Source organism: Taudactylus pleione, unplaced genomic scaffold (genome assembly GCF_031769625.1).
Source record: "Taudactylus pleione unplaced genomic scaffold, aTauple2 ptg001987l, whole genome shotgun sequence".
Classification (NCBI taxonomy): Eukaryota; Metazoa; Chordata; class Amphibia; order Anura; family Myobatrachidae; genus Taudactylus; species Taudactylus pleione.
The window spans coordinates 1,442,662-1,468,124 of NW_028286383.1; the positions used below are offsets into that span (position 1 = coordinate 1,442,662).

The window sequence follows — 25,463 nt, forward strand, 5'->3', positions numbered from 1 at the left end:
CATGCAGATGTCACTTTCTTGCAGGAAACCCATTTAACCCCCGAAGAACACGCTAAATTGAGTATGCCAAGAAAGCAAGTTGTGGCGTCATCCTCCTATAACTCTAAGGCTAGGGGAGTGTCTGTCCTAATAGGAAGGCATTGCTTTTGACATCCATCACCAGATCGTTGACAAACTAGGTCGATATGTTATACTTGATATTACCCTAGAAGGATCACGTCTTACCTTATGTAATGTCTATGCCCCCACAATTTGCGAGAAATAATTTTATTTACATCTGACTAATTTACTGCGTCCTGATACTCAAATTATTCTTGGGGGATCTCTCAATTTAGTAGCCTCCCCAGTACTAGGTAGAAAGAGCCCTAGAGTACTAGATAGAAAGGTTCCAGCTTTGTCAAGCTTAGATTAATTTAAATTATATGGTGGATCAGCTTGGACTACTGGATATTTGGAGGGTTAGACATCCAATTGAATTAGAATACACTTATTACTCCGCAACACATAATGTTTTTTCCAGAATGGACTATTTTTATTTATCGTCTTCTTTTTCTGTCAGGGTCATGGACTATCACGATTTCAGATCATGCTCCTCTTTGGATTATGCTACAATGCAGCTTTACCCTGGGTACTCACTGCCATTGGCATTTCCCGGCCAAGTTGGTAACTTCTTTAAAATTGAAATCTATGTTGGAAACCGCATGGAATAATTATATTATTAATAACGCAATCTCACTCTGAGAATTCTGCCTTATTCTGGCAAATCGCAAAAGCGGTTCTCAAGGGAGATACTATGGCCTTTATGTCTAAATACAGGGAGACTCAAGACACAGCCCAGTCCTTCCTATCTACAGCCTTTCAGGCCTTTAAATGATCTCCTTCACAGATGAGTAGGACTATTTATCGTGGAGCTAAGATGCATTTTGATCAAATTTTGACCCAAATGGACAACAGATTTTTACTCACAGGTAAATACAATTTCCTCCAGCATGGTAATAAACCTAGTCGCATATTATCTAACCTCTTTAAAACAGATAGAGGTGCTTCTCATATTGCAGCCCTAAAGAATGAACATACTATCTCACATAAAGTAATTAGAGCAATTCTATTGTATCTATACTTTATAAATACTATCAGACTCTTTATTCTCAAGAACCCATAAATCAGGAATGCAAAAATATATTTTGGCAACGGATTCTCTTTCCACAAATTACTTCTGCGTAAGCAAAAGCTCTTGTATCTCCAATTATTCTTTTGCAGACTACCGGAGCAATTGGCACCCTCAAATCAATGAAAACTCCAGGCCCCGTTGGCCTTGGAATTTTTTAAGTTACTTTGCCCTAAAATTGCAGAACCTCTCACAGCCATCTTTAATTCTACCCTCAACTCACATTCTCTTCCCTTACATTTTAATTCGGCCCTTGTAAAATTACTATTAAAACCTGGTAGAGACTGGCTCCTTCCCTCTTCTTACAGACCCATCTCCCTACTCAATACAGATTATAACTTATTCACAAAAATACTAGCAGATAGAATGAAAGGGATATTACCATCTATCATTCATCCGGATCAAACCGTTTTTTGGGGGAGCAGAAATTCTGTCACTAATATCCGAAAGGTGTTAGCAGTTCTCCAGTCCCTTGAGGCTGAACCAGGGTGATCCCTGGTTCCTGTTATCTCTAGATGCAGAAAAAGCATTTGATTTGGTGACCTGGAATCACCTGTTCAAGACTCTCACCCGTTTTGGCTTCCATGCCAATTTTATTCATCTTCTGAGAACACTATATCGTGAGCCAACTACCCCAAATTTTCATCAATAAATTCCTGTCCCCTCCCTTTACCATTCAAAGAGGCGCAATGCACAAGGGTGTCCCTTATCTCCATTATTGTTTGCTGCTGCATTAGAACCCTTGGCCATTGCTCTCCGATAGGCGCAAGATTTTACTGGCATTAAGGTCAGGGATGTAGAGACTGTTTGCAGACGACAAGCTCCTTTTTATTTAGAACCCCTCCATATCAAACCCAACTATTTTTGAGGTTATCCAGGAATTCTGCTCATTTGCTGGATACCAAATTATTTTAATAAATCAGAATTACTCCCTCTCGCCCCTTCCAGTCATTCTGTTTTTCCCACTCACCTTTCTGCTTTGTTTACAGTCACCCAACATAAACTAAAATATCTGAGAATTCCTATTCCTTGCCATCTATCTCATCTATATTTTATATTGATATAAAATACTTTTGAATTATTTTTACACCATAAAAAAAGAGATTTTATATTTACACCAGAAAAAAATTCTTCTTTTTGGTGCAGCTCACTCAGACACAGCACAATTTTTTTTTGGTCAGCTAAGCTTGCAATCACAGTACCGTCTCTGCACCTAGGGCCTGATTCCAATGGTTCTGGACCTGCACAGGAGCCATTTTGAAATGTGCAGAACAGGTCCTGTGTGCTCGCTTGCAGTCGGGCACCAATCGGAAACTATTCTCAAAAAAGGGGGCAAGTTGCATAAATGTATTATTACAGGGTCTTATTTACCTAAATGTATTATTACATACTGAGTCACCAGGACAGGGGCTCTAATAGGAGACCATCCCTATAATCAGTACAAGTGAAGTGATTGCAACTTTGATCACTTTCTTTCTATTTTGGCCACTTGCACATGCGACAATGTCAGTTGGTGTATGTGCGACTGGGCAGCTGAGAGGGGCCTCCCAAAAAAGGTCTGCAGAATGTAGCTTACTACAATTGGCTAACGCCTAGATGGCGTTATTTGCCGGGGCCAGGCTTGGTCAAACTGAAGCCTATGGGAGCTGCTGCTGCTGTAGGAAATGTAAGAAAAGCGCCATATATGAAAATATCTGCTGCGATTCCTCTATGGTACATTGGGGTGATAGTTTATTTATTTATTTATTAACAGTTTCTTCACATTTCCTCTCACCTGCTGGAGAGGTCTCATCTTTGGAGCACATTGTCAGGGCACCCCCTTTACTCCTCTTCTGCAACTTACCTGGAATTACCGAATCAACTATTGCATGAAGCAGCATGTGACTGGCAAGTTGCTTGTATGTGGATGCCGCAATATTCTGAGGACCTGCTATACTGATTTTGCAGAAAAGGATCTTCCTCTAGCGGATAACTACAAAGCATATTGCCCTGCAATAACTTTTCAAATAAAGGCATCAGCCATTAAGGAAATATATTTGGTGGGATATAAATCTGTTCCCTATGGATACCGCAATATTGAGGACCCAGTGAATATACTAAGGGATATCCCTCTAGCGGACACCAGGAGGACTTCACCATTCTCAACCTCCATTTATTCAATTGGCCATTTAACAAGAACTTGTCCGTCATCATCAGGACTTTCCAATATAAAGGTGTGGGTGAGATTGTTTGTCAATGCAACTATTTGTTTTATATTCTATACAACATGAATAATATCATGTCATTTTAATTATTAAATTGTTGTTTATTTATTGGCACAGAATTGCATTTATCATTCATTCATTTTTTAGCGCTGCTATCTGTGTTTTTGTCTTTTATTTTGTAGGGAGTGACGTCCCTTATTGTAGTAGCTGCTAGATCAACAGCTCATTCCAGCGCCTGTATATACCCACTTGGGTATTTCTTCTTTAGTTTCTTATATAGCGCAGCAAATTCCGTTGCGCTTTACAATTTGAACCAAGATTAACATTATACTGGGTTGTAAAAGACATACATACATGACATACATAAGGGTAAGAGGGCCCTGCTCACAAGCTTACAATCTATAGGGAAATAGGTGTTGATACACAAGGAAAGGTGCTACATATTGCAAATAGGTCCAGCCCAATTGCAGATATTCTTGGTGGGCTGTATAATCCAATCACACTGGAAAGTTGGCCTAGGGTTAGGAGGATGTTCAATTGAAGAATGAGAAGATGTGATAGGTGTTTACTATAAGAAGAGAGTTAGATAGGGAGCTATAAAAGGTTAGGTGGGCGGTCCTGGAATCTGATAAGCTGTCTAAAGAGGTGAGTTTTCAGAGAACGCTTGAATGTTTGGAAACTAGTGGAAAGTCTTATTGTGCATGGGAGGGCATTCCACAGGGTGGGTGCAGCCTGAAAAAAGTCCTGTAACCGTGCATGGGAACAAGTAATGTGTGGGGATGAGAAACGCAGATCTTGTGCAGAACGGAGATGTCGGGTTGGAAGATATTTTGAGATAAGTGAAGAGATGTATGTTGGGGTTGGTTTGGTTAATAGCTTTATGTGTGAGTGTAAGTATTTTAAATTGAATACGGTAGAAGACCGGCAGCCAATGGAGGGACTGACAGAGTGGATCAGCAGACACTGAACGTTTGGTGAGAAAGATCAACCTCGCAGCTGCATAGTTCAAATTTGCAGATACCCCCTGAAAATGGGTGCTTTGGGGGAATATCCTGCACATTTTATTTGCTACAGGGAAAAAATTGCAAAGTTTTATTGAAACAGACATGAAAAAGTTTTTTAAAAATATAAAAAAATAAAATTGAAATATTTATTTATTCAAAACATGCAGAAGTAGGCAGACACTGTCCGCCTACTTGTGCAACATCAAAAGCTGGAGAGAAGTTGGCAGATCTGATGATAAAGTTGGCTTGATGTGTGGAGCCCCTGGTCACTGTCACATTACCTCTGGTCACTGTCACATTACCCCTGGTCACAGTCACATTACCCCTGGTCACTGTCACATTACCCCTGGTCACTGTCACATTACCCCATGTCACATAAGTTATAGTGTTACATAGGATGGATGGTTACCCTGTATCTGTTATATAGGAAGTACATAAGTTATAGTGTTACATAGGTAATATGTCATAGTTTATTTACAGTAGTTAGAAAACAATATATGTTATATGTATAGTGTAAAGGCTGATACACTGTAACAGAGAGATTGTGCAGACATGGTATAAATAATATATCGGGTAAGACTCTAGTTGTTATGTTATCCTGATTCAGCCATTCAGTGACCAATATCATGTCCAGGGCCATCGTGTACATCTGCCAGCATGTGTATTGTGTACAGTCCTTTAGAACACAGGGATAAGTAAATGAGCAGACAGTGTTAATGGGGAGTCAGAATATAGCTTTTGTCTGCATGGTGTCAGGGGTCTAGCTAAGCAGAGATCCCCCCCTATGTAAGATAAACCCCCTGTCACTATTTGGTGTTATGTGATTGTAATCCCTCCCAGGTAAATAATAACAGTATAGACTTGGAGGCTTTACATCTGGAGCTCAGAGCTGCCATAGAGAGCTGCCATAGAGAGCTGGCATAGAGAGCTGGTTGGAGAGCTGGCATAGATAGCTGGTTGGAGAGCTGGCATAGAGAGCTGGCATAGAGAGCTGGTTGGAGAGCTGGTATAGAGAGCTGGTTGGAGAGCTGGCATGGAGAGCTGGCATGGAGAGCTGGCATGGAGGGCTGGTTGGAGAGTGAGCTAAGGCTGGTGTTGGAATGATGATTCCTACCAGTGGAAGAAAATAACAATCACTGCACAAGGACTGTGAGGAACCAGCATCTTCTTCCAGGGAGAATGGGTGGAGGGTCCTGCGATGCTGTGTGCCTGCAGGGTGACTGCTGTCTTGTTGGCAGTAACAGAATATTAGCAGCATCTCTCCAGCCTGACAGCCGCCTTTGGAATGAGCCATAACTGTACTGTTATCCTCAGTGCACCACTGGGGGGAGGTTAGGGTTAGGCACCCCCCGGGAGGGTTAGGTTTAGGCACCCCCCGGGAGGGTTAGGTTTAGGCACCCCCCGGGAGGGTTAGGTTTAGGCACCCCCACGGGGACTTAGGTTTAGGCACTACCCTAGGATTTTAGAGTTAGGCACCACTAGGGTTAGGGGGGAGGTTAGAATACTTATCAGCTCCAGTCGGGATTTTCCAGGTCAGGCTTCCGCTGTCATGATTTGAACCAGCATTTCCTATGTGTTTTATACAGTATAAACCTTCCTGTTATTTTTACTTGGATATCTGCCTGGGTGTGAGTAATTTATCCAGAATTGGGTATCGCTTCAGGGAAGGCAACCAGAAGGGGCCCGTGTCCTCACATTGGTAACAGTTAAACACCTACTATAGCCCAAAACCTAATGGTGCCTGAAAGGGATTGGTATGATTTACCGCCGGCCGCATGGCAGTGGCAGCCCGACATGGGTGAAATTCCCGACTGTACTAAGGTAAGTATAAACTAACCTAACCCCCTCCTAACCCTAACAATCCCTTAGGGGTGCCTAACCCTAACCTCCCCCCCGTACTAACCGTAATCACCCCTTCCCCACTGCCTATCCCTAACCTCACCCCCAGTACTAACCCTAATCACCCCTCTAAGTGCCTAACCCTAACCCCATCCTAACCCTAACCCTCCCTTAGGGGTACCTAACCCTAACCTCCCCACCAGTAATAACCCTAATCTCCCCTCTAAGTGCCTAACCCTAACCTCCCCCCCAGTGCCTAAACCTAACCTCCCCCCTAGTGCCTAACCCTAACCTCCCCCCTAGTGCCTAACCCTAACCTCCCCCCCAGTGCCTAAACCTAACCCCCCCTTCCCCGCTGCCTAACCCTAAATCTCCTGGGGGGGGTGCCTAACCCTAACCCCCCTGCCCCTAGCCTAAACCTAACCCTCCCAGGGGGTGCCTAACCCTCCTCCCGGTGCCCGGCTTACCTTCAATCGGGATGCCGGGTGCCAGGCTCCCGGCGTAGGTAAAATGACAGGCGTCGACATTTCGACACCTGTCATTTAACCCTTGCCGGGATTAGACAGTTGGGAAGCTGGCGGTCGGGATTCCCTCCGTTGGCTTCCCGACTGCTTACCGCATGAAACCACTAGGGAGGGTCTTATATGTAATCCAAAACATGGGAGTTCCGACTTTTCCGGGAAAATGACTTTTTGTCTCGTTTTGAGAACTGAACTTGGTGGGAGGACATGAACCAGGACTTGGATCAATTCTGAAACCCCAAATTGTGTTGTCAGATTCTCATGAATCTAAACTGCTCATCTCCAATGTAAACAGTATGTGCTGAAGCTTTTAGCGCAATCTCACTGGGCGTTTGCTATTTCACAATTTTTATTTTACAATTTTTCTTTAATTGTTCTTAGCTTGGAAGCATTAGGGTTGGGTGCCTTGAGGGATGTTGCTCTGTTTTTTTCCCTGAAACCTGGAAAATGATTGGCTTTTGTACAGTACTCTGGACAGGTTTTTCAGGTTTTTATCTCAGGCCAAGTTATCCTCCTCACTCCTCTACCCACGCTTTCATCCCTACCTCTTTTAAATTTAACATTAATTCTCTTTTTGTTTTTATGTTACAGGGGGCCACTTAGACACTTATCCCATTTAGATTGTAGGTCATTCTTTTGTTTATTTATCTCAGTCACCTTTGGCCCATGACCCCAATTTATTTGTGGCTTTTGCATTGATAAGGTGTTTGGGACATGGAGGGGTGCAGTAGGAATCTCTCTTGCTTTGTTTACAGAATGTGGCCAATTCCTTTCGTCCTCTTGTGCTTGTAGTGGTTTACTTGGGGCATAATGATTTGATTACCAAAACATCCCTAGACCTCCGCTTTAATGTTGTTCAAGATCTTGAGACTGTGCTGGGTTGGTGGCCATGGTGTTCCTTGATTCGGTCCTATATTATATCGAGGCAGGTGATTATTCTGGCTATGGACAAATCTCAGAGGAAAGTGAACTCTCTGATTCTAAATTGGTTTCTGTTTTAAGTGGTCTAGCCTAGAGATGTTAGTTCATTCTGAATGGTGTTCACCTGACTGCAGAAGGTATTTTCTTGTGTTTTAAGGGTATTTTTAGGGTTTTGGATAGTTTGGTTAGGTATGGTGGCAGGCTTGACTCCTTTAGAAGGACAGTAGACCAGTGGCTATATCGCTAACCCGGAATATGCTGCTGTGCTCCCTTTCAGTACGCAGGTTGCGCTGATTTCACCCTACTTGGATCAGCAGCACTGGCGGTCGGGGTTGTTGTAGTCATATATAGATAAGGGAGTTGGAGCCTGGTACATGACACTTGGCATTGAGAAAGGCCCTGCAGGTTTGTATTGTGTCATCAGTTAGCATAAGACGATTGGTCACAGATCATCTGGCCGTTCTTCTTTCTGCCACTATGCACCATGAGCTGGCACCAACCTGCACATGTGATGTCATTATGTCAGGAAGAATGGGCCGGGACCAGAAAGGTGAGCACAGGAACAATCAAAGATGTGACTGGCATCTGTTGAATGGCTCTCCAGTCTGCAGGGTGCCCTTCCAGGCATCCTACTAATTTCAGGTGCCACCAGGGCAGCAATGGTGCTTACCCCTCGGCTCACAGCTCACATATTCCTTGTTACTAGCCTGGGGATGTCTTTATTAGCTCAAAGCCCTACCACTTTCCACCGTAATAGGTGTCTATTAGGGGTGTGCACCGGCCACTTTTCGTGTTTTGTGTTTTGGTTTTGGATCTGGATCTTTCTTCGTGTTTTGGATCTGGATTGGTTTTGCCAAAACCACCCTTCCGTGTTTTGGGTTCTGGGTTTTGTGTTTTGGATCTGTATTTTTTTGAAAAAAAGCATAAAAACAGCTAAAATCACAGAATTTGTAGGTTTTTCTGCTCCTATGCTATTATTAACCTCAATAACCTTAATTTCCACTCATTTCCAGTCTATTCTGAACACCTCACACCTCACAATAGTGTTTTTATGTCCAAAAGGTTGCACCGAGGTAGCTGGATGACTATTCTAAGCGACACGAGTGGGCGGCACAAACACGTGACCCATCTAGGAGTGACACTGCAGTGGCAGACAGGATGGCAGTTAGAAAAACTAGGCCCCAAACTGTACATAATGCAAAGAAAAAAAGAGGTGCAAGATGGAATTGTCCTTGGGCCCTCCCACCCACCCTTATGTTGTATAAACAGGACATGCACACTTTAACAAATCAATCATTTCAGCGCCAGGGTCTGCCACACAACTGTGGCTGAAATTATTGGTTTGTTTGGGCCCCCACAAAACAAGCTGGCAATTAATGTGTCCCTGCACAAACTGGCTCTACGGAGGCAAGATGTCATCCTCATCCTCCTCATCCACCGATTCCTCACCCTCTTCAGTGTGTACATCCTCATCCTCACAAAGTATTAACTCGTCCCCACTTGAATCCACCACCACAGGTCCCTCTGTACCTTCTGGAGGCTGGTCTCCCTGGAAGAGCTGATAATTCATTTTGATGAACATCATCTTCTCCACATTCTGTGGAAGCAACCTCCTACGCCTTTCGCTGACAAGGTTCCCGGCTGCACTAAACACTCTTTCGGAGTACACACTGGAGGGGGGGCAACTCAGGTAAAATAGAGCCAGTTTGTACAGGGGCCTCCAAATTGCCTCTTTTTCCTGCCAGTACAGGTATGGACTGTCTGACATGCCTACTTGGATGCTGTCACCGATGTAATCCTCCACCATTCTGTCAATGGTGACAGTATCATATGCAGTGACAGTAGACATGTCAGAAATTGTTGCCAGGTCCTTCAGTCCGGACCAGATGTCCAAACTTGGTCCTGCCTGCCCTGCATCACCGCCAGCGGGTTGCTTAGGATACCTAAGTTTTTTCCTGGCAGCCCCAGTTGCGGGAGAAAATGAAGAAGGAGCCGTTGACGTGTCACGTTCTGCTTCAGCTGACAGTGTGTTCACCAGCAGGTCTTTGCACCTCTGCAGGCTTGTGTCGGCCGGAAAGAGAGACACCACATAGGCTTTAAACCTAGGATCGAGCACGGTGGCCAAAATGTAGTGGTCTGATTTCAACAGATTGACCACCCTGGAATCCTGGCAAAGCGAATGAAGGGCTTCATCCACAAGTCCCACATGCCGAGCGGAATCGCTCCGTCTTAGCTCCTCCTTCACTTTCTCCAGCTGCTTCTGCAAAAGCCTGATGAGGGGAATGACCTGACTCAAACTGGCAGTGTCTGAACTGACTTCACGTGTGGCAAGTACGAAGGGCTGAAGAACCTTGCACAACACGGAAATCATTCTCCACTGCGCTTGAGTCAGGTGCATACCCCCTCCTTTGTCTATGTCATAGGTGGATGTATAGGCTTGTATGGCCTTTTGCTGCTCCTCCATCCTCTGAAGCATATAGAGGGTTGAGTTCCACCGCATCACAACCTCTTGCTTCAGGTGATGGCGGGGCAGGTTCAAGAGTGTTTGCTGGCGCTCCAGTCTTCGGCACGCAGTCGCTGAATGGCGAAAGTGGCCAGAAATTTTTCGGGCCACCCAAAGCATCTCCTGCACGCCCCTGTCGCTTTTCAGAAAATTCTGCACCACCAAGTTTATTGTGTGAGCAAAACATGGGACGTCCTGGAATTTGCCCAGATGTAATGCCCGCACAATATTGGTGGTGTTGTCAGATATCACAAATCCCCAGGAGAGTCTAAGTGGGGTAAGCCACTGGGCGATGATTTCCCTCAGTTTCTCTAAGAGGTTGTCGGCGGTGTGCCTCTTACTGAAACCGGTGATACACAGTGTAGCCTGCCTTGTAACGAGCTGGCGTTTCAGAGATGCTGCTACTGGTGACGCTGCTGCTGTTGCTGCGTAAGGTGATACATCTACCCAGTGGGCTGTCACAGTCATATAGTCCTTAGTCTGCCCTGTTCCACTTGTCCACATGTCCGTGGTTAAGTGGACATTGTGTACAACGGCATTTTTCAGGACACTGAGGACACTTTTTCTGACGTTTCTGTACAGTCTCGGTATCGCCTGCCTAGTGAAGTGGAATCTAGACGGGATTTGGAACCGGGGACACACTACCTCCATCAATTGTCTAAATCCCACTGCACTAATGGCGGATACCGGACGCACGTCTAACACCAACATAGCAGTCAAGGCCTCAGTTATACGTTTTGCTTCAGGATGACTGCTGTCGTACTTCATCCTCCTCGCTAAGGACTGTTGGAGGGTCAATTGTTTAGTAAAAGTAGTGGTGTTCCTACTTCCTCTCTGGGATGATGAACGACTCCCAGCAGCAGCAACAGCAGCAGCGGCAGCAGTAGGCATAGCAATGCAGGATCCTCCGGAGGAATCCCGGATAGGAGAGTCAGTCATGCCAGTGATATGGCCTGCAGGACTACTTCCGATCCTGACTAAGGAGGACATTTACGAGGAGGGAGTTGACGGTGTGGTTTGCAGGCGCTTGGATACAACAGGACAACGGGATTTAGGTGTCCCTGGACTGCTTACGGTCTGAGCCAAAGTTTCTGAACTTGACAGTAACTTTTTATGAACGCGTTCCAGGTGCCGTATAAGGGAGGATGTTCCTAGGTGGTTGACGTCCCTACCCCTACTTATTTCACCTTTACATATGGTACATATGGCAAGACAGTTGTTGTCCGGATTTGGATAGAAATATTGCCAGACCAAAGAGGTGGAATGTTTGGTCTTCTGCCCAGGCATGACCGTGATGGGCTTTTTCATCCCACAGACAACAACTGTCTCCCCCGGAGCCTGATTTAAACAAACCACATCACCATCAGAATCCTCCTCGCCAACTTCCTCCTCAGCGCCAGCTACACCAGTATCCTCATCCTGTTGTACTTCAACAGTGACATCTTCAATTTGCATATCAGCAAGTGGACTGTGGGTGCTCCTTTCAGCACTTGCAGGGGGCGTGCAAATGGTGGAAAGAGCCACCTCTTCCCGTCCAGTGCTGGGAAGGTCAGGCATCGCAACCACCACCACACTTGGACTCTCCTTGGGGATTTGTGATATCTTCTTAGAAAGCACAGTTCTTCGCTGTGCTTTTGCCAGCTTAACTCTTTTGATTTTTTTAGTGGGAGGAGTGCTTCCATCGTCATGTGAAGCTGAACCACTAGTCATGAACATACTAGGGATCGACCTTAGCCGTTCCTTGCCACTCCGTGTCGTAAATGGCATATTGGCAAGTTTACGTTTCTCTTCAGCTGATTTAAATGTCTTTTTCAAGGTCATTTTCCTGAACTTTGCCATTTGGGATTGTATGTGCCCTCTACTATGACATTGGGCATCGGCCTTGGCAGACGACGTTGATGGCATGTTATCGTCTATGTCATGACTAGTGGCAGCAGCTTCAGCACTAGGAGGAAGTGGTTCTTGATCTTTCTCTATTTTATTTTTATCGGAGAAAGTTTGGTCCTCCATTTATGTTATATCGATTTGATATATACGTGCGGCTAAACACAGAAAATTATTTTTTTTTTGGTTTGGACTGGAGTGTACTTTGTGGGTTACAGCACCCTTTAACAGTCAAGCCAGCCGGCCCTTTACTTATGACACAGGCGCACTCTTGGCACTACTTTGTTGATGCACGTGCGGCTACTGCGCACACAATTCACAAACACAGAAAATAATTTTTTTTTGGTTTGGACTGGAGTGTACTTTCGGGGGTTACAGCACCCTTTAACGGTCAAGCCAGCCGGCCCTTTACTTATGACACAGGCGCACGCTTGGCACTACTTTGTTGATGCACGTGCGGCTACTGCGCACACAATTCACAAACACAGAAAATATATTATTTTTTTAGCACTTGGGGGGAGCACCCCTGATGGACAGAGCACCCCCTGGACAACACTACAGCACTCCTTTAGGACTGGGACACTGCACAGGACTTTGGAGTGGACACAGCCCCTATGGAGAACTGACTGCACAACACAGTCCAGCCAGCCCCTATGGACTTTGAAGTAGTGGACACAGCCCCTATTAACAACAGCAGCACAGCACAACACAGCCAGCCCCTATGGACTTTGAAGTAGTGGACAACAGCAGCACTACACTACACTACACTACACAGCCCTAACTCCCACCCTCCCTCTTCACTGTCCACAGCCGAGTGAGAAAATGGCGCCGACGCGGGTACCTTATATAGGATCCAAAACCCGCGAGACTCGGAAGGCGGGATGATGATGTTTTGCCTCGATTTCAGATCCGAGTCAGGCGGGAAAAGTCGAGCCTGACTCGGATCGGACTCGGATCGGGGGGGCTCGGGGGGGTTCGGATTTCAGAAATCCGAACCCGCTCACACTGTCTATGCCCAGCAATTCTTGCTAGGTAATTAGGAAAGCCTGTGCCTTGCTATGGTGTAGAGTACTGCTGCTACTTTGCCTTCTGATTCCAGCCTCTGTCTGCTCCTTTAACATCCTGTAGGATATTTGTGGATCAGACCCTGGACTCTATCTGACACTGGCCTGTGCCTGGTGTGAAGACCTCTCACAGGTGAGCAATATTCTATATTACTTGGTTGCTCACTGCTTTTGCCATAAATTTGTATAATACTGTATAGTTACTCATATATCATTGTAACAGCAGATGTTATCCATTTACTGTAAATTAATGTTAATGATATCAACATTAATACAGGCACAAAAATCCTTGCAAAATGTTTTTTTATTTTCAATAAAATCCAGATTCAAAATCAAAACGCAATTAGAACATGCCCCCTTTTACCCAGGCCCGCCGCGGCTCTTGGCGGGCCTGTGTATAAGTAAGGTGAAGCACATGAGGGAAGAGGGCCCTGCTTGTGAGAGCTTATATTCTAAAGGGGAGGGGCAGACAGACAAGGGTGACACAGATGGGGTAGATGGGGAGGAAGGAGCATGAAGCAACGATTTAGAATGAGAGCTGGAAAGCAGTGATAAAGTAGTGAGTTTTGAGAGCCCGTTTGATGTTTTGTAGAGAGGTGGAGAGTCTCATAGGGAGAGGGAGAGAGATCCAGTGGTAGGGAGCAGCACAGGCAAAATCTTGTAGGAGGGAGTTGGAGGAAGTAATTGGCAGGAGAGGTGGCGTGCATTTGTGGAGTGAAGTAGGCAAGCGGGAATGTAAATGGAGATAAGATGAGAGATGTAAATAGGAGAGGATTGGGTGAGGGCTTTGTAGGTGAGTGTGAGAAGCTTGAATTGGGTTCTAAAGGGAATGGGGTGTCACTGTGGGGCTTGAAGGAGAGGGGAGGCAGATGTACTATGTTTGGAGAGGGAGATGAGATGATCAGCATCATTGAGGACAGATTGGAGTAGAGAACTGGGATTCAGGAGGGTGGAAGTTACAATGGTCCAATCTGGAGATGACCAGTGAGTGGATGAGAATCTTAGTTGCTTCCAAGGTGATAAAGGGTTTGATACTAGAAATATTTTTGAGGTGGAACCTGAAGGACTGTGAGAGGTGCTGCATGTGTGGTTTGAAGGAGAACTAAGCATCAAGGATAACAACAAGACAGCGCACTTGGGAGCTAGAGGAGATGTTTGTGCTGTCAATGGATAATGAAGTTGTGGGAGATGAGGCTATTCAGAAGATAAGGAAGATGATCAGCTCAGTCTTAGACATGTTACATTTAAGAAAGCTCCGGGACATCCATGAAGAAATAGCAGAGAGGCAGTTGGAGGTACAGATGTTTTCTCACACATCTAGCCTCAATACGAGACCGGCACAAGATGCCTCATGTGAGTGAGCTACCAGGTTCCATGCATGCTAGTGTCAGGCATCTTCTTTGCATCTCTTTTGCTGAATATGCATTGTAATCACAATATCATGTGACTAGGATGCACCAGGAGACTGTACTGATTAATTTGATATGCACAATTTGTATATATAAGTGCGGCTGAGTCTGTATACGGGGCACAATGGAACTTGGCCTGGAAAAAATTGTGGCTGCGGCACAATAGCAATTTGTATATGGACTCAGAGACTGTTGTACACAGATACACAAGTGTTGCATATCAAATGAATCAGTGCAGTCTCCTGGTGCATCCTAGTCACATTGCATTACGACTACAATGCATTTTCAGCAAAAAGATGGAAAAAATATGCCTGATGCTAGAAGAATTGCACTGGACCTGGGAGGGGCTATGTGGCATGACTGCAGCAATGATGTGTGAGGACCCATCTGTATGAGTGAGGAGAAGTCAAGGCAGGAAAGGTAGATCTAAGTATTAACAGCACAGAGATGATATTGGAGGTCAAAAGAGCTAATGAGCACACCTAAAGATTAAGTATAGATATGATAGGAGAGGTCCAAGAACAGAACCTTGGGGAACACCTACAGTACAGTTAGTGGAAGTGGGTGAGTTAGTGAAGTCATGATAGGAGGTGGAGAAAAAAAACAGTAAGAGTGGTAGGAGGACGGCCAGGAGAGGGCAGTATCATGCAGACCAAGGGAGTGAAGGATTTACAGGAGGAGAGGGTGGTCCACAGTGTCAAAACCAGCAGAGAGGTCGAGATAAATGAGGGCAAGAGTAGTGGTCCTTGGATTTGGCAGCAAGGAGGTCATTGTTGACTTTTGTGAGGACAGTTTCAGTGGAGTGAAGAGGATCAAAACCAGATTGAATTGGGTCAAGCAGGGAGTGGGAGGAAATAAAGATGATAATGCGGTTGTAGACAATGCACTCAAGGAGTTTGGAGGCAAATGAGAGAAGAGAGATGGGGCAGTAGCTGGAGAGTGTGTTAGGAACAAGGGCATGCCCTTGTCTCTCCCACTCAATTAAGAGTGGGAGAGACAAGGGCATGCTTGAATGCAGAGGGGACAGTGCCTGATGAGAAGGAGAGATTGAAGAGATGGGCAAAATAAAAACAGGCAACAGGTGAGAGGTGGTGGAGGAGGTAGGAGGGGATAAGGTCAAATGTGGAGGTGGAGTGAGGGATTACCAGATGAGGGCCATGACTTCATATCCAGATACTGGGGAGAAAGAAGTCAGAGTTGGTAAGATGGATGTGGAGCGGTAGGCTTAGAAAGGAGGGGATGGGTTGCTGAGGATATGGTGGGATGTGTTATCCTTACATATGGAGTCAATTTTAGATGTGAAATGGGTGGCAAAGTAAGAGCAAAGAGTGAGGTGAGATGAGGAGGAAGGGGCAGAGGAGGGATTGAAAGTGGTGAAGAAATGACAGGGATTTGAGGACTGGGAGGAGATTAGGTTCTTGAAAGGTTTCGAGAGATAGAGAGCAGCACTGTAGGTTGAGAACATAAAGTTAAAATTGAAAGTGATTCCTTCACTGTCGCTAAGCAGTTTGTGAGCACTTTCACAGGTATCTGGTGCATTTGGAAAGCCACAGTTGAGGTGTGGATCTGTAAAGGTAAGTAGTGACCACTGGAGCAACAGAGTCAAGATCAGAAGTAAGGGATGTGTTGTATAGGGAAGTGGCTTGCTCAGGGTAGGAGAGAGACACTGGAGGAAAGTAGTGACTCGAGCAAAGAGGAAATTGAAAAAGTGTCACGAGCCTCATGTTTTGCTTAGTGCTGGTGGCCTTGGGAGGCAGAGATAGAGAGGGAGTGAGGGATAAGATAAAAAAGAGAAAGTGATGGTTAGAGAGGGGGTGAATGGTGTAATCAAAATTGTCACAACAGTGAGTGAAGACCAGATCAAATGAGTGTCTACTTACATGGGAGGGTGAGGACATCCATTGGGAGATACCAAATGCTGATGTGAGGGAAAGGAGTTTAGAGAGAGAGCATTCTGAGGGGACATGGATAGTGATATTGAAGTTCCCCAAGATGTTTGGAAAAGTCTGAAGAGAGGAAGTGAGGGACAAAGAAGAAAAGGTGTCAAGGAATTTTGAGGTTGGGCCAGGGGGATGATAAATGACAGCAGGTATCAGGTTGGAAGAGGTCAATAGCATGAACTTTGAATGAAAGGGATGTTTCTGAGGGTATGAGCTAGAAGAAGTGACCGAAGGATAGAGGGACCCCAACACCACCACCCTGGTGACCCCCTGGATGGGGAATGTGAGAGAACACAAGGCGCCCAGAGAAGAGAGATGCAGGTGAAGTGGTGTTTGAGGGGGAAAACCATGTTTTGGTGATGGCTAGGAGATGCATGGAGTTGAGAGAGAGAGAGATATGAATGAGATTATCAGGGTTGCTGTATCATGGAAGTGAGATTAATTTGGAGGACTGAGATGAAGAGAGTGTAGTGATGGTGTGGCCTCTGAGCTAGGAAGGGAAACTGCAGGTGGTAGGCAGTGAAGGAGTTTAGTATTATGCAGACAGAGGAGAGGAGAGGTGGCAGGGAAAGAAAGGAGAGAGCAGGGATTTATTATGGGTTAGTCAGACCATGGTGGGGTAAGAAAAGAAAATATTGGAATGGGAGAGGTCGGGGAGGGAAACAGAGATAACAGAGAGGAGGAGAGAGAGGGGGAGAAAGTGGTGGAGAACACTATGGTGGGGATAGAGGTGAAAAAGGTTGTATATGAAGATTCTGTAGACACCGGGTGAGGGGGGAGATGAAAAAATATGGTCAGGGCCAGGGCCGATGCTACCATTAGGTAGCTTTAGATGGCTGCCTAAGGGAGCCAGCCACTGGAGGGTACCGCTGAGTCCACAAAAAAAGATCTCTTTTAGTTTCATCTGGGACTACTGGTGACCAACGTTGATGCAGGAACTCCCCCAGCACTACACTCTCACCTTTTAAGTGCAGTAGAGTCAGCAGTAGTGGTGGCCACCCCATCCCTCTCCTCCAGTCCTTTCCTCTATGTACTAGCCTGCCCCTTCCCTAGACAACATGCAGAGCTGCTACTGCTGAGTGGAGCCTGGTAAAGTATATGTTATAACATTTTGGTGAGATGACAGGATTAATGGGTGGGTTAATGTAGGGGGCAGGGATGTGCAGGCAGGGAGGCAGAGCTCCCCTGTCATACTCCTGAGATTTGATATAAAAATTATTTAAAAAATACAAAGAAGATATTTATAACTTATAAACATATTCTTTATTTATTTATTATAATCATTTTTAGAGCTAAGACTCACCAGCTTTGTGGAGCTCCTGGGACTGCAGCAACAACTCAGCCTCACTTCTGTATAGACAGATACTGCTTGCAGAGCTGAGGGCGGGGCCACTCATCGGGCGGTAAGCTGGACAAATAGAGACATGTGTGTGTACTAGTGTTAATGAGTGCTGAAAGAGTTAGAGTGTCGGGGGTTAATAAGTACTGACATATATTGGGGTAGAGGTGTGTGGCATAAATATGTATTAGGGCTCAGATATGTGACATAATGTTTTGGGGGCACAGTTGTATGGCATATGAAGAATTTGGGGCACATGTGTGTAATATGTGACATAATTTACAGCTATTATTGCCAGTTATTTATATAGCGCACACATATTCCGCAGCACTTTACAGAGAATAGTTAGCCATTCACATCAGTCCCTGCCCCAGTGGAGCTTACAATCTATATTCCCTATCACACACATACACACTAGGGTTCATTTTTGTTGGGAGCCAATTAACCTACCAGTATATTTTTGGAAAGTGGGAGGAAACCGGAGTACCCGGAGGAAACCCACGCAAGCACAGGGAGAATATACAAACTCCACACAGTTAGGGCCGTGGTGGGAATTGAACCCACAACCTCAGTGCTGTGAGGCAGTAATGCTACCATTACACCATCTGTGCTGCCCTATGTGCTATGTGACACACAATACATTTGGACCACAGCTACATGGCATATGTATTGGGGGCACAAATGTGTGGAATATTATGTATTGGGGGTACAAATGTGTGGAATATTATGTATTGGGGGCACAAATGTGTGGAATATTATATATTGGGGGTACAAATGTGTGGAATATTATGTATTGGGGGTACAAATGTGTGGAATGTTATGTATTGGGGGCACAAATGTGTGGCACTATGCATTGGGGCACAAACATGTCAGCAGATGTGTGTATGTGTGTGTACATTGGGTAGTTATAAAGGGGCCTAATTCAGTGATGTAAACTAACCCGATGGTTAGCATACATCTGTGATGGAGCGTGGTCTGCACATGTGCAGAATGGATCCTGTGATCTCACCCACAGACCCTCTCAAGCTGCAGCATGACTGATGTGTTTGGGGGAGGAGCTGAGGGTTTGGCTGGTCACCTTTCCTGGAAATGAGGGTGTAACTGACATGCTGCTGCATTTGGCTTACTGGGGGTTTGGCTGGTCACCTTTCCTGGAAACGAGGGTGTGACTGACATGTTGCTGCGTTTGGGGGAGGAGCGGCGGTGTGACTGGTCACCTTTCCTGGAAATGAGGGTGTGACTGACATGCTGCTGCGTTTGGGGGAGGAGCGGCAGTGTGACTGGTCACCTTTCCTGGAAATGAGGGTGTGACTGACATGCTGCTGCATTTGGGTTACTGGGGGTTGGCTGGTCACCTTTCCTGGAAATGAGGGTGTGACTGACATGCTGCTGCATTTGGGTTACTGGGGGTTTGGCTGGTCACCTTTACTGGAAACGAGGGTGTGACTGACATGCTGCTGTGTTTGGGGGTGGAGCGGGGGTGTACCTGGTCACCTTTACTGGAAACGAGGGTGTGACTGACATGCTGCTGTGTTTGGGGGTGGAGCGGGGGTGTTGCTCTTCACCAATTTTGGAAACGAGGGTGTGACTGACATGCTGCTGTGCTTGGGGGTGGAGTGGGGGAGTGGCTGTTCACCTTTACTGGAAACGAGGGTGTGACTGACATGCTGCTGCATTTGGCTTACTGGGGGTTTGGCTGGTCACCTTTCCTGGAAACGAGGGTGTGACTGACATGTTGCTGCGTTTGGGGGAGGAGCGGCGGTGTGACTGGTCACCTTTCCTGGAAACGAGGGTGTGACTGACATGCTGCTGTGCTTGGGGGTGGAGCGGGGGGGTGGCTGTTCACCTTTCCTGGAAACGAGGGTGTGACTGACATGCTGCTCTGTTTGGGGGTGGAGCGGTGGTGTTGCTCATCACCTTTCCTGGAAACGAGGGTGTGACTGACATGTTGCTGCGTTTGGGGGAGGAGCGGCGGTGTGACTGGTCACCTTTCCTGGAAACGAGGGTGTGACTGACATGCTGCTGTGCTTGGGGGTGGAGCAGGGGGGTGGCTGTTCACCTTTACTGGAAACGAGGGTGTGACTGACATGCTGCTGTGTTTGGGGGTGGAGCGGGGGTGTACCTGGTCACCTTTACTGGAAACGAGGGTGTGACTGACATGCTGCTGTGTTTGGGGGTGGAGCGGGGGTGTTGCTCTTCACCAATTTTGGAAACGAGGGTGTGACTGACATGCTGCTGTGCTTGGGGGTGGAGTGGGGGGGTGGCTGTTCACCTTTACTGGAAACGAGGGTGTGACTGACATGCTGCTGCATTTGGCTTACTGGGGGTTTGGCTGGTCACCTTTCCTGGAAACGAGGGTGTGACTGACATGCTGCTCTGTTTGGGGGTGGAGCGGTGGTGTTGCTCATCACCTTTCCTGGAAACGAGGGTGTGACTGACATGTTGCTGTGCTTGGGGGTGGAGCGGGGGGGTGGCTGTTCACCTTTCCTGGAAACGAGGGTGTGGCTGACATGCTGCTGTGTTTGGGGGTGGAGCGGTGGTGTTGCTCATCACCTTTCCTGGAAACGAGGGTGTGACTGACATGCTGCTCTGTTTGGGGGTGGAGCTGTGGTGTGGCTTGTGAGTAATGACCTGCGGACACCACACCCAGGAGGGACACGTAATTTAGGACTATTCGCTGCCATCTACAGATTTTGCAAATTTTTGGGGCTAGAAAATGAATCATATTTTGCTGCAACTCTCCACCCAATTTTTTGTGTTCTGAATAAAAATTGGTCAATAACACTATACCCCAAAAATGAAATAAACAGTGAAGGTGCTTCTGAGTAGCCGACAGCTTACGCCATTGCCTGACATTTGTTTAACTCAAACTGCTGGTGATTTGGGGTTTTCAAACCAGTCACAAATTGCCGCACATCAACACCAAGTTGCATTGTAACCGTACAAACCGCTCACTGCCTACTGAAATCCGGCAAATGTAACCTCGCCTCCATAATTGCATTTGCTCCTACAGAATAAAGCAGAGACGCCTTCAGCAGTGTTTATAGAACCGGATTCAGATTTGTACGTTACTGAGATGCCACATGCGGCTTAGCAAATCCAAGCTTCTGCGTACACAGAGGCAGCATCGGCCGCATATAATGCGATTTTTGGTCTTCTGAGTAACCCTATGGACGTGCAGAATGGGCGCGGAAACTGAGATGCCGGAGACGCACTTCTTGCGTACGGGATCACAGGATGTGACACGCCTCTAAATGTGTTACCGTTACCTCCCATTAAAGCTCACTGACTGTCAATCACACTGTGAGCAAATAGTGACTGCGAGCGACTATGGTACTATCAGACACATGCGCACATTGCCAATTATCGCACAACCATGAAATCGTCGGCATAGAGCACGTCTCTGACTCAAGGTCCAATCAATCGGGATTCTGCTACATCCATACAGTGAGACATAAAGGAAAGGAAGAACTTAGGACCTGGTTCAGATTTGGGAATAGAGTAACATAGGGCCAGTAACTGTACATCTTGGTAACACCGTGCTGTACTGCAGGGGGGCAGATGTAACATGAGCACAGAGATTAGATTTGGGAATAGAGTAATATAGAGCCAGTAACTGTACATCTTGGTAACATCGTGCTGTACTGCAGGGGGGCAGATGTAACATGAGCACAGAGATTAGATTTGGGAATAGAGTAATATAGAGCCAGTAACTGTACATCTTGGTAACACCGTGCTGTACTGCAGGGGGGCAGATGTAACATGTGCACAGAGATTAGATTTGGGAATAGAGTAATATAGAGCCAATAACTGTACATCTTGGTAACACCGTGCTGTACTGCAGGGGGGCAGATGTAACATGTGCACAGAGATTAGATTTGGGAATAGAGTAATATAGAGCCAGTAACTGTACATCTTGGTAACACCGTGCTGTACTGCAGGGGGGCAGATGTAACATGTGCACAGAGATTAGATTTGGGAATAGAGTAACATAGAGCCAGTAACTGTACATCTTGGTAACACCGTGCTGTACTGCAGGGGGGCAGATGTAACATGTGCACAGAGATTAGATTTGGGAATAGAGTAATATAGAGCCAATAACTGTACATCTTGGTAACACCGTGCTGTACTGCAGGGGGGCAGATGTAACATGTGCACAGAGATTAGATTTGGGAATAGAGTAATATAGAGCCAGTAACTGTACATCTTGGTAACACCGTGCTGTACTGCAGGGGGGCAGATGTAACATGTGCACAGAGATTAGATTTGGGAATAGAGTAACATAGAGCCAGTAACTGTACATCTTGGTAACACCGTGCTGTACTGCAGGGGGGCAGATGTAACATGTGCACAGAGATTAGATTTGGGAATAGAGTAACAGAGCCAGTAACTGTACATCTTGGTAACACCGTGCTGTACTGCAGGGGGGCAGATGTAACATGTGCACAGAGATTAGATTTGGGAATAGAGTAATATAGAGCCAGTAACTGTACATCTTGGTAACACCGTGCTGTACTGCAGGGGGGCAGATATAACATGTGCACAGAGATTAGATTTGGGAATAGAGTAACATAGAGCCAGTAACTGTACATCTTGGTAACACCGTGCTGTACTGCAGGGGGGCAGATGTAACATGTGCACAGAGATTAGATTTGGGAATAGAGTAACATAGAGCCAGTAACTGTACATCTTGGTAACACCGTGCTGTACTGCAGGGGGGCAGATGTAACATGTGCACAGAGATTAGATTTGGGAATAGAGTAACAGAGCCAGTAACTGTACATCTTGTTAACTCCGTGCTGTACTGCAGGGGGGCAGATGTAACATGTGCACAGAGATTAGATTTGGGAATAGAGTAATATAGAGCCAGTAACTGTACATCTTGGTAACACCGTGCTGTACTGCAGGGGGGCAGATGTAACATGTGCACAGAGATTAGATTTGGGAATAGAGTAACATAGAGCCAGTAACTGTACATCTTGGTAACACCGTGCTGTACTGCAGGGGGGCAGATGCAACATGTGCACAGAGATTAGATTTGGGAATAGAGTAACATAGAGCCAGTAACTGTACATCTTGGTAACACTGTGCTGTACTGCAGGGGGGCAGATGTAACATGTGCACAGAGATTAGATTTGGGAATAGAGTAACATAGAGCCAGTAACTGTACATCTTGGTAACACCGTGCTGTACTGCAGGGGGGGCAGATGTAACATGTGCACAGAGATTAGATTTGGGAATAGAGTAACATAGAGCCAGTAACTGTACATCTTGGTAACACTGCGCTGTACTGCAGGGGGGCAGATGTAACATGTGCACAGAGATTAGATTTGGGAATACAGTAACATAGAGCCAGTAACTGTACATCTTGGTAACACCGTGCTGTACTGCAGGGGGACAGATGTAACATGTGCACAGAGATTAGATTTGGGAATAGAGGAGCCAGTAACTGTACATCTTGGTAACACCGTGCTGTACTGCAGGGGGGCAGATGTAACATGAGCACAGAGATTAGATTTGGGAATAGAGTAACATAGAGCCAGTAACTGTACATCTTGGTAACACCGTGCTGTACTGCAGGGGGGGGGGCAGATGTAACACGAGCACAGAGATTAGATTTGGGAATAGAGTAACATAGAGCCAGTAACTGTACATCTTGGTAACACCGTGCTGTACTGCAGGGGGGCAGGTGTAACATGAGCACAGAGATTAGGATTTGGGAGAAGTGTTTCCAATCTGACATCTAAATTGTTGGTAAATTAGGGAAAAGGGGGATTAGGGATAGAGTTAATGCAGTGGATGAATAAAATAATCACTCAAATTGAACGTAAAAATACCAACAATATTATAATGTTACTGGATATAGAATTCCTTTAAAGATAATAGTATGTTGGTGGTGCACCCAGGAAATAATGCAATGTTCTATTATATTCAATATTGCACAGGCAAAAAGAAGGAAATATCCTTTTTGGGGCACTCTTTATATAGATAAATCTTATGATATGATTGTAAATTGTTAAAAGATATTGATTAAAAGGTATGTTCTAAGAAAAATAAGTGACAAAAAATTACGTCACTAAATGGTTAGATAATTGTAAGGTGAACATATATGAAAACACGAAACGGGATAGAAAAACAGTGCACTCAACTCAGTAATGGTAACCAGTATACACCACAATATTGCATTCATCCCTGATAAATAGCAGTTATATATAACACAGATGCAGGTATCCCTGTGACAGCGCTTGGTTAATTGATGTAAACGTGTCAATAACATGTCCCTGTGTGGTAGTTTAATCATACAATATATAGATATAATAAATGATCATATGACACAATTGCACGTGTCCCTGTGAAAGTTCTTAGTTAATTATTATAAAAGTATCACTATTGCACGTATCCTTGTATAATGGTTATTTCATCATACAGAATGGACATTATATCATAACGATGTTATCCACCATAGTCCACACAATTGCGCAAATCTCTCAAAATATATTGTACGTCTCCCTGTGTGACAATATGTAAATATAATAAATGATCATAATTGTTTGCACATATCACATTTATTGCACATTTCCTTGTTCTATTTATGGTCATTAGCATTAATAAACCATTGGGGTAATTATCTATAGCAATATTGCACCTATCCCTGTGAAGTGCAAATTGCTGTAAACAATATATAGATATTGCACATGTCCTGTATATCCATATTCATGTCATAATCATTTTCAGTATTGCACGGATCTCAAGAAGGGCAATAATTGGTTATTAACCTAAGACAAGAATTTCCTGGGATCCAAATTTTGGGATCTAAATTGTAGAGTAATAATGAAGCTGTGCAGTATTTGTGGGCTACATGCAAAAGCAGCCAGTATTTACCCCACATGAAAAAAACATTATGTATTTACCCCGCTTCAATTGCAGTATAGTTTGTTCAGGTTCACAGTTGAGAGAGATATCGCCCTCTATTCCCAAGTCTGACACAGGCCCTTAGTGTGGACACAGAGAGATACCTGTATGTGATACTGTACCTATGTACTGCTCTCCATTCATCCTGCACCAGACTCACCTCATTCACGTTCCCCAGCAGCCAGTGCACAGGTATCACATACAGGTATCTCTATGTACTGCTCTCCATTCCCCCTGCACCAGACTCACCTCATACACGTTCCCCAGCAGCCAGTGCACAGGGGGACACAGGTATCACATACAGGTATCTCTATGTACTGCTCTCCATTCATCCTGCACCAGACTCACCTCATTCACGTTCCCCAGCAGCCAGTGCACAGGGGGACCAGGGAACTGCCGTAAGATGTCCACCTGTTTTCTCCTGCTCATGAACACCTGGACGGCTTTGAACACAGCAGACAGCAGGCAGAGCACAGCAGCCAGCTGCAGGCAGTAATAGAAATCTAGGTGCAGCCATGGGCTGCCTGACACCTTGTCTGCTGATTGTGCCATGTCCCTGTTGACTCAGTGTGCGTGTTCCAGCTTTTATAGCTTACAGGAGTCAGACTAACCAATGATGGCAGAGACCCAGCACATTCCCAGCACTGTCTGCAGCTAGTACATAGCACAGGGAGCACTTTACCCCAGGGGTCACATGAGTGCTAGGTGTCACAGTGATCTGAGCTCTTTTATCTTTCTATGGGGCCTATTCATCA

General features: G+C 45.6%; 1 protein-coding gene across 1 annotated transcript in view; it reads right to left on the reverse strand.

Annotated features, from left to right (window-relative positions):
• Window positions 1-25,260, reverse strand: part of LOC148435882 (cytochrome P450 4B1-like) — a 337,638-nt gene extending 312,378 nt beyond the window's left edge. The window contains exon 1 of the mRNA XM_088465384.1: window positions 25,057-25,260. Coding sequence (XP_088321510.1) covers window positions 25,057-25,260 — 204 coding nt within the window. The remainder of the gene's footprint in view (window positions 1-25,056) is intronic.
• Between the last annotated feature and the right edge of the window lie 203 nt (window positions 25,261-25,463).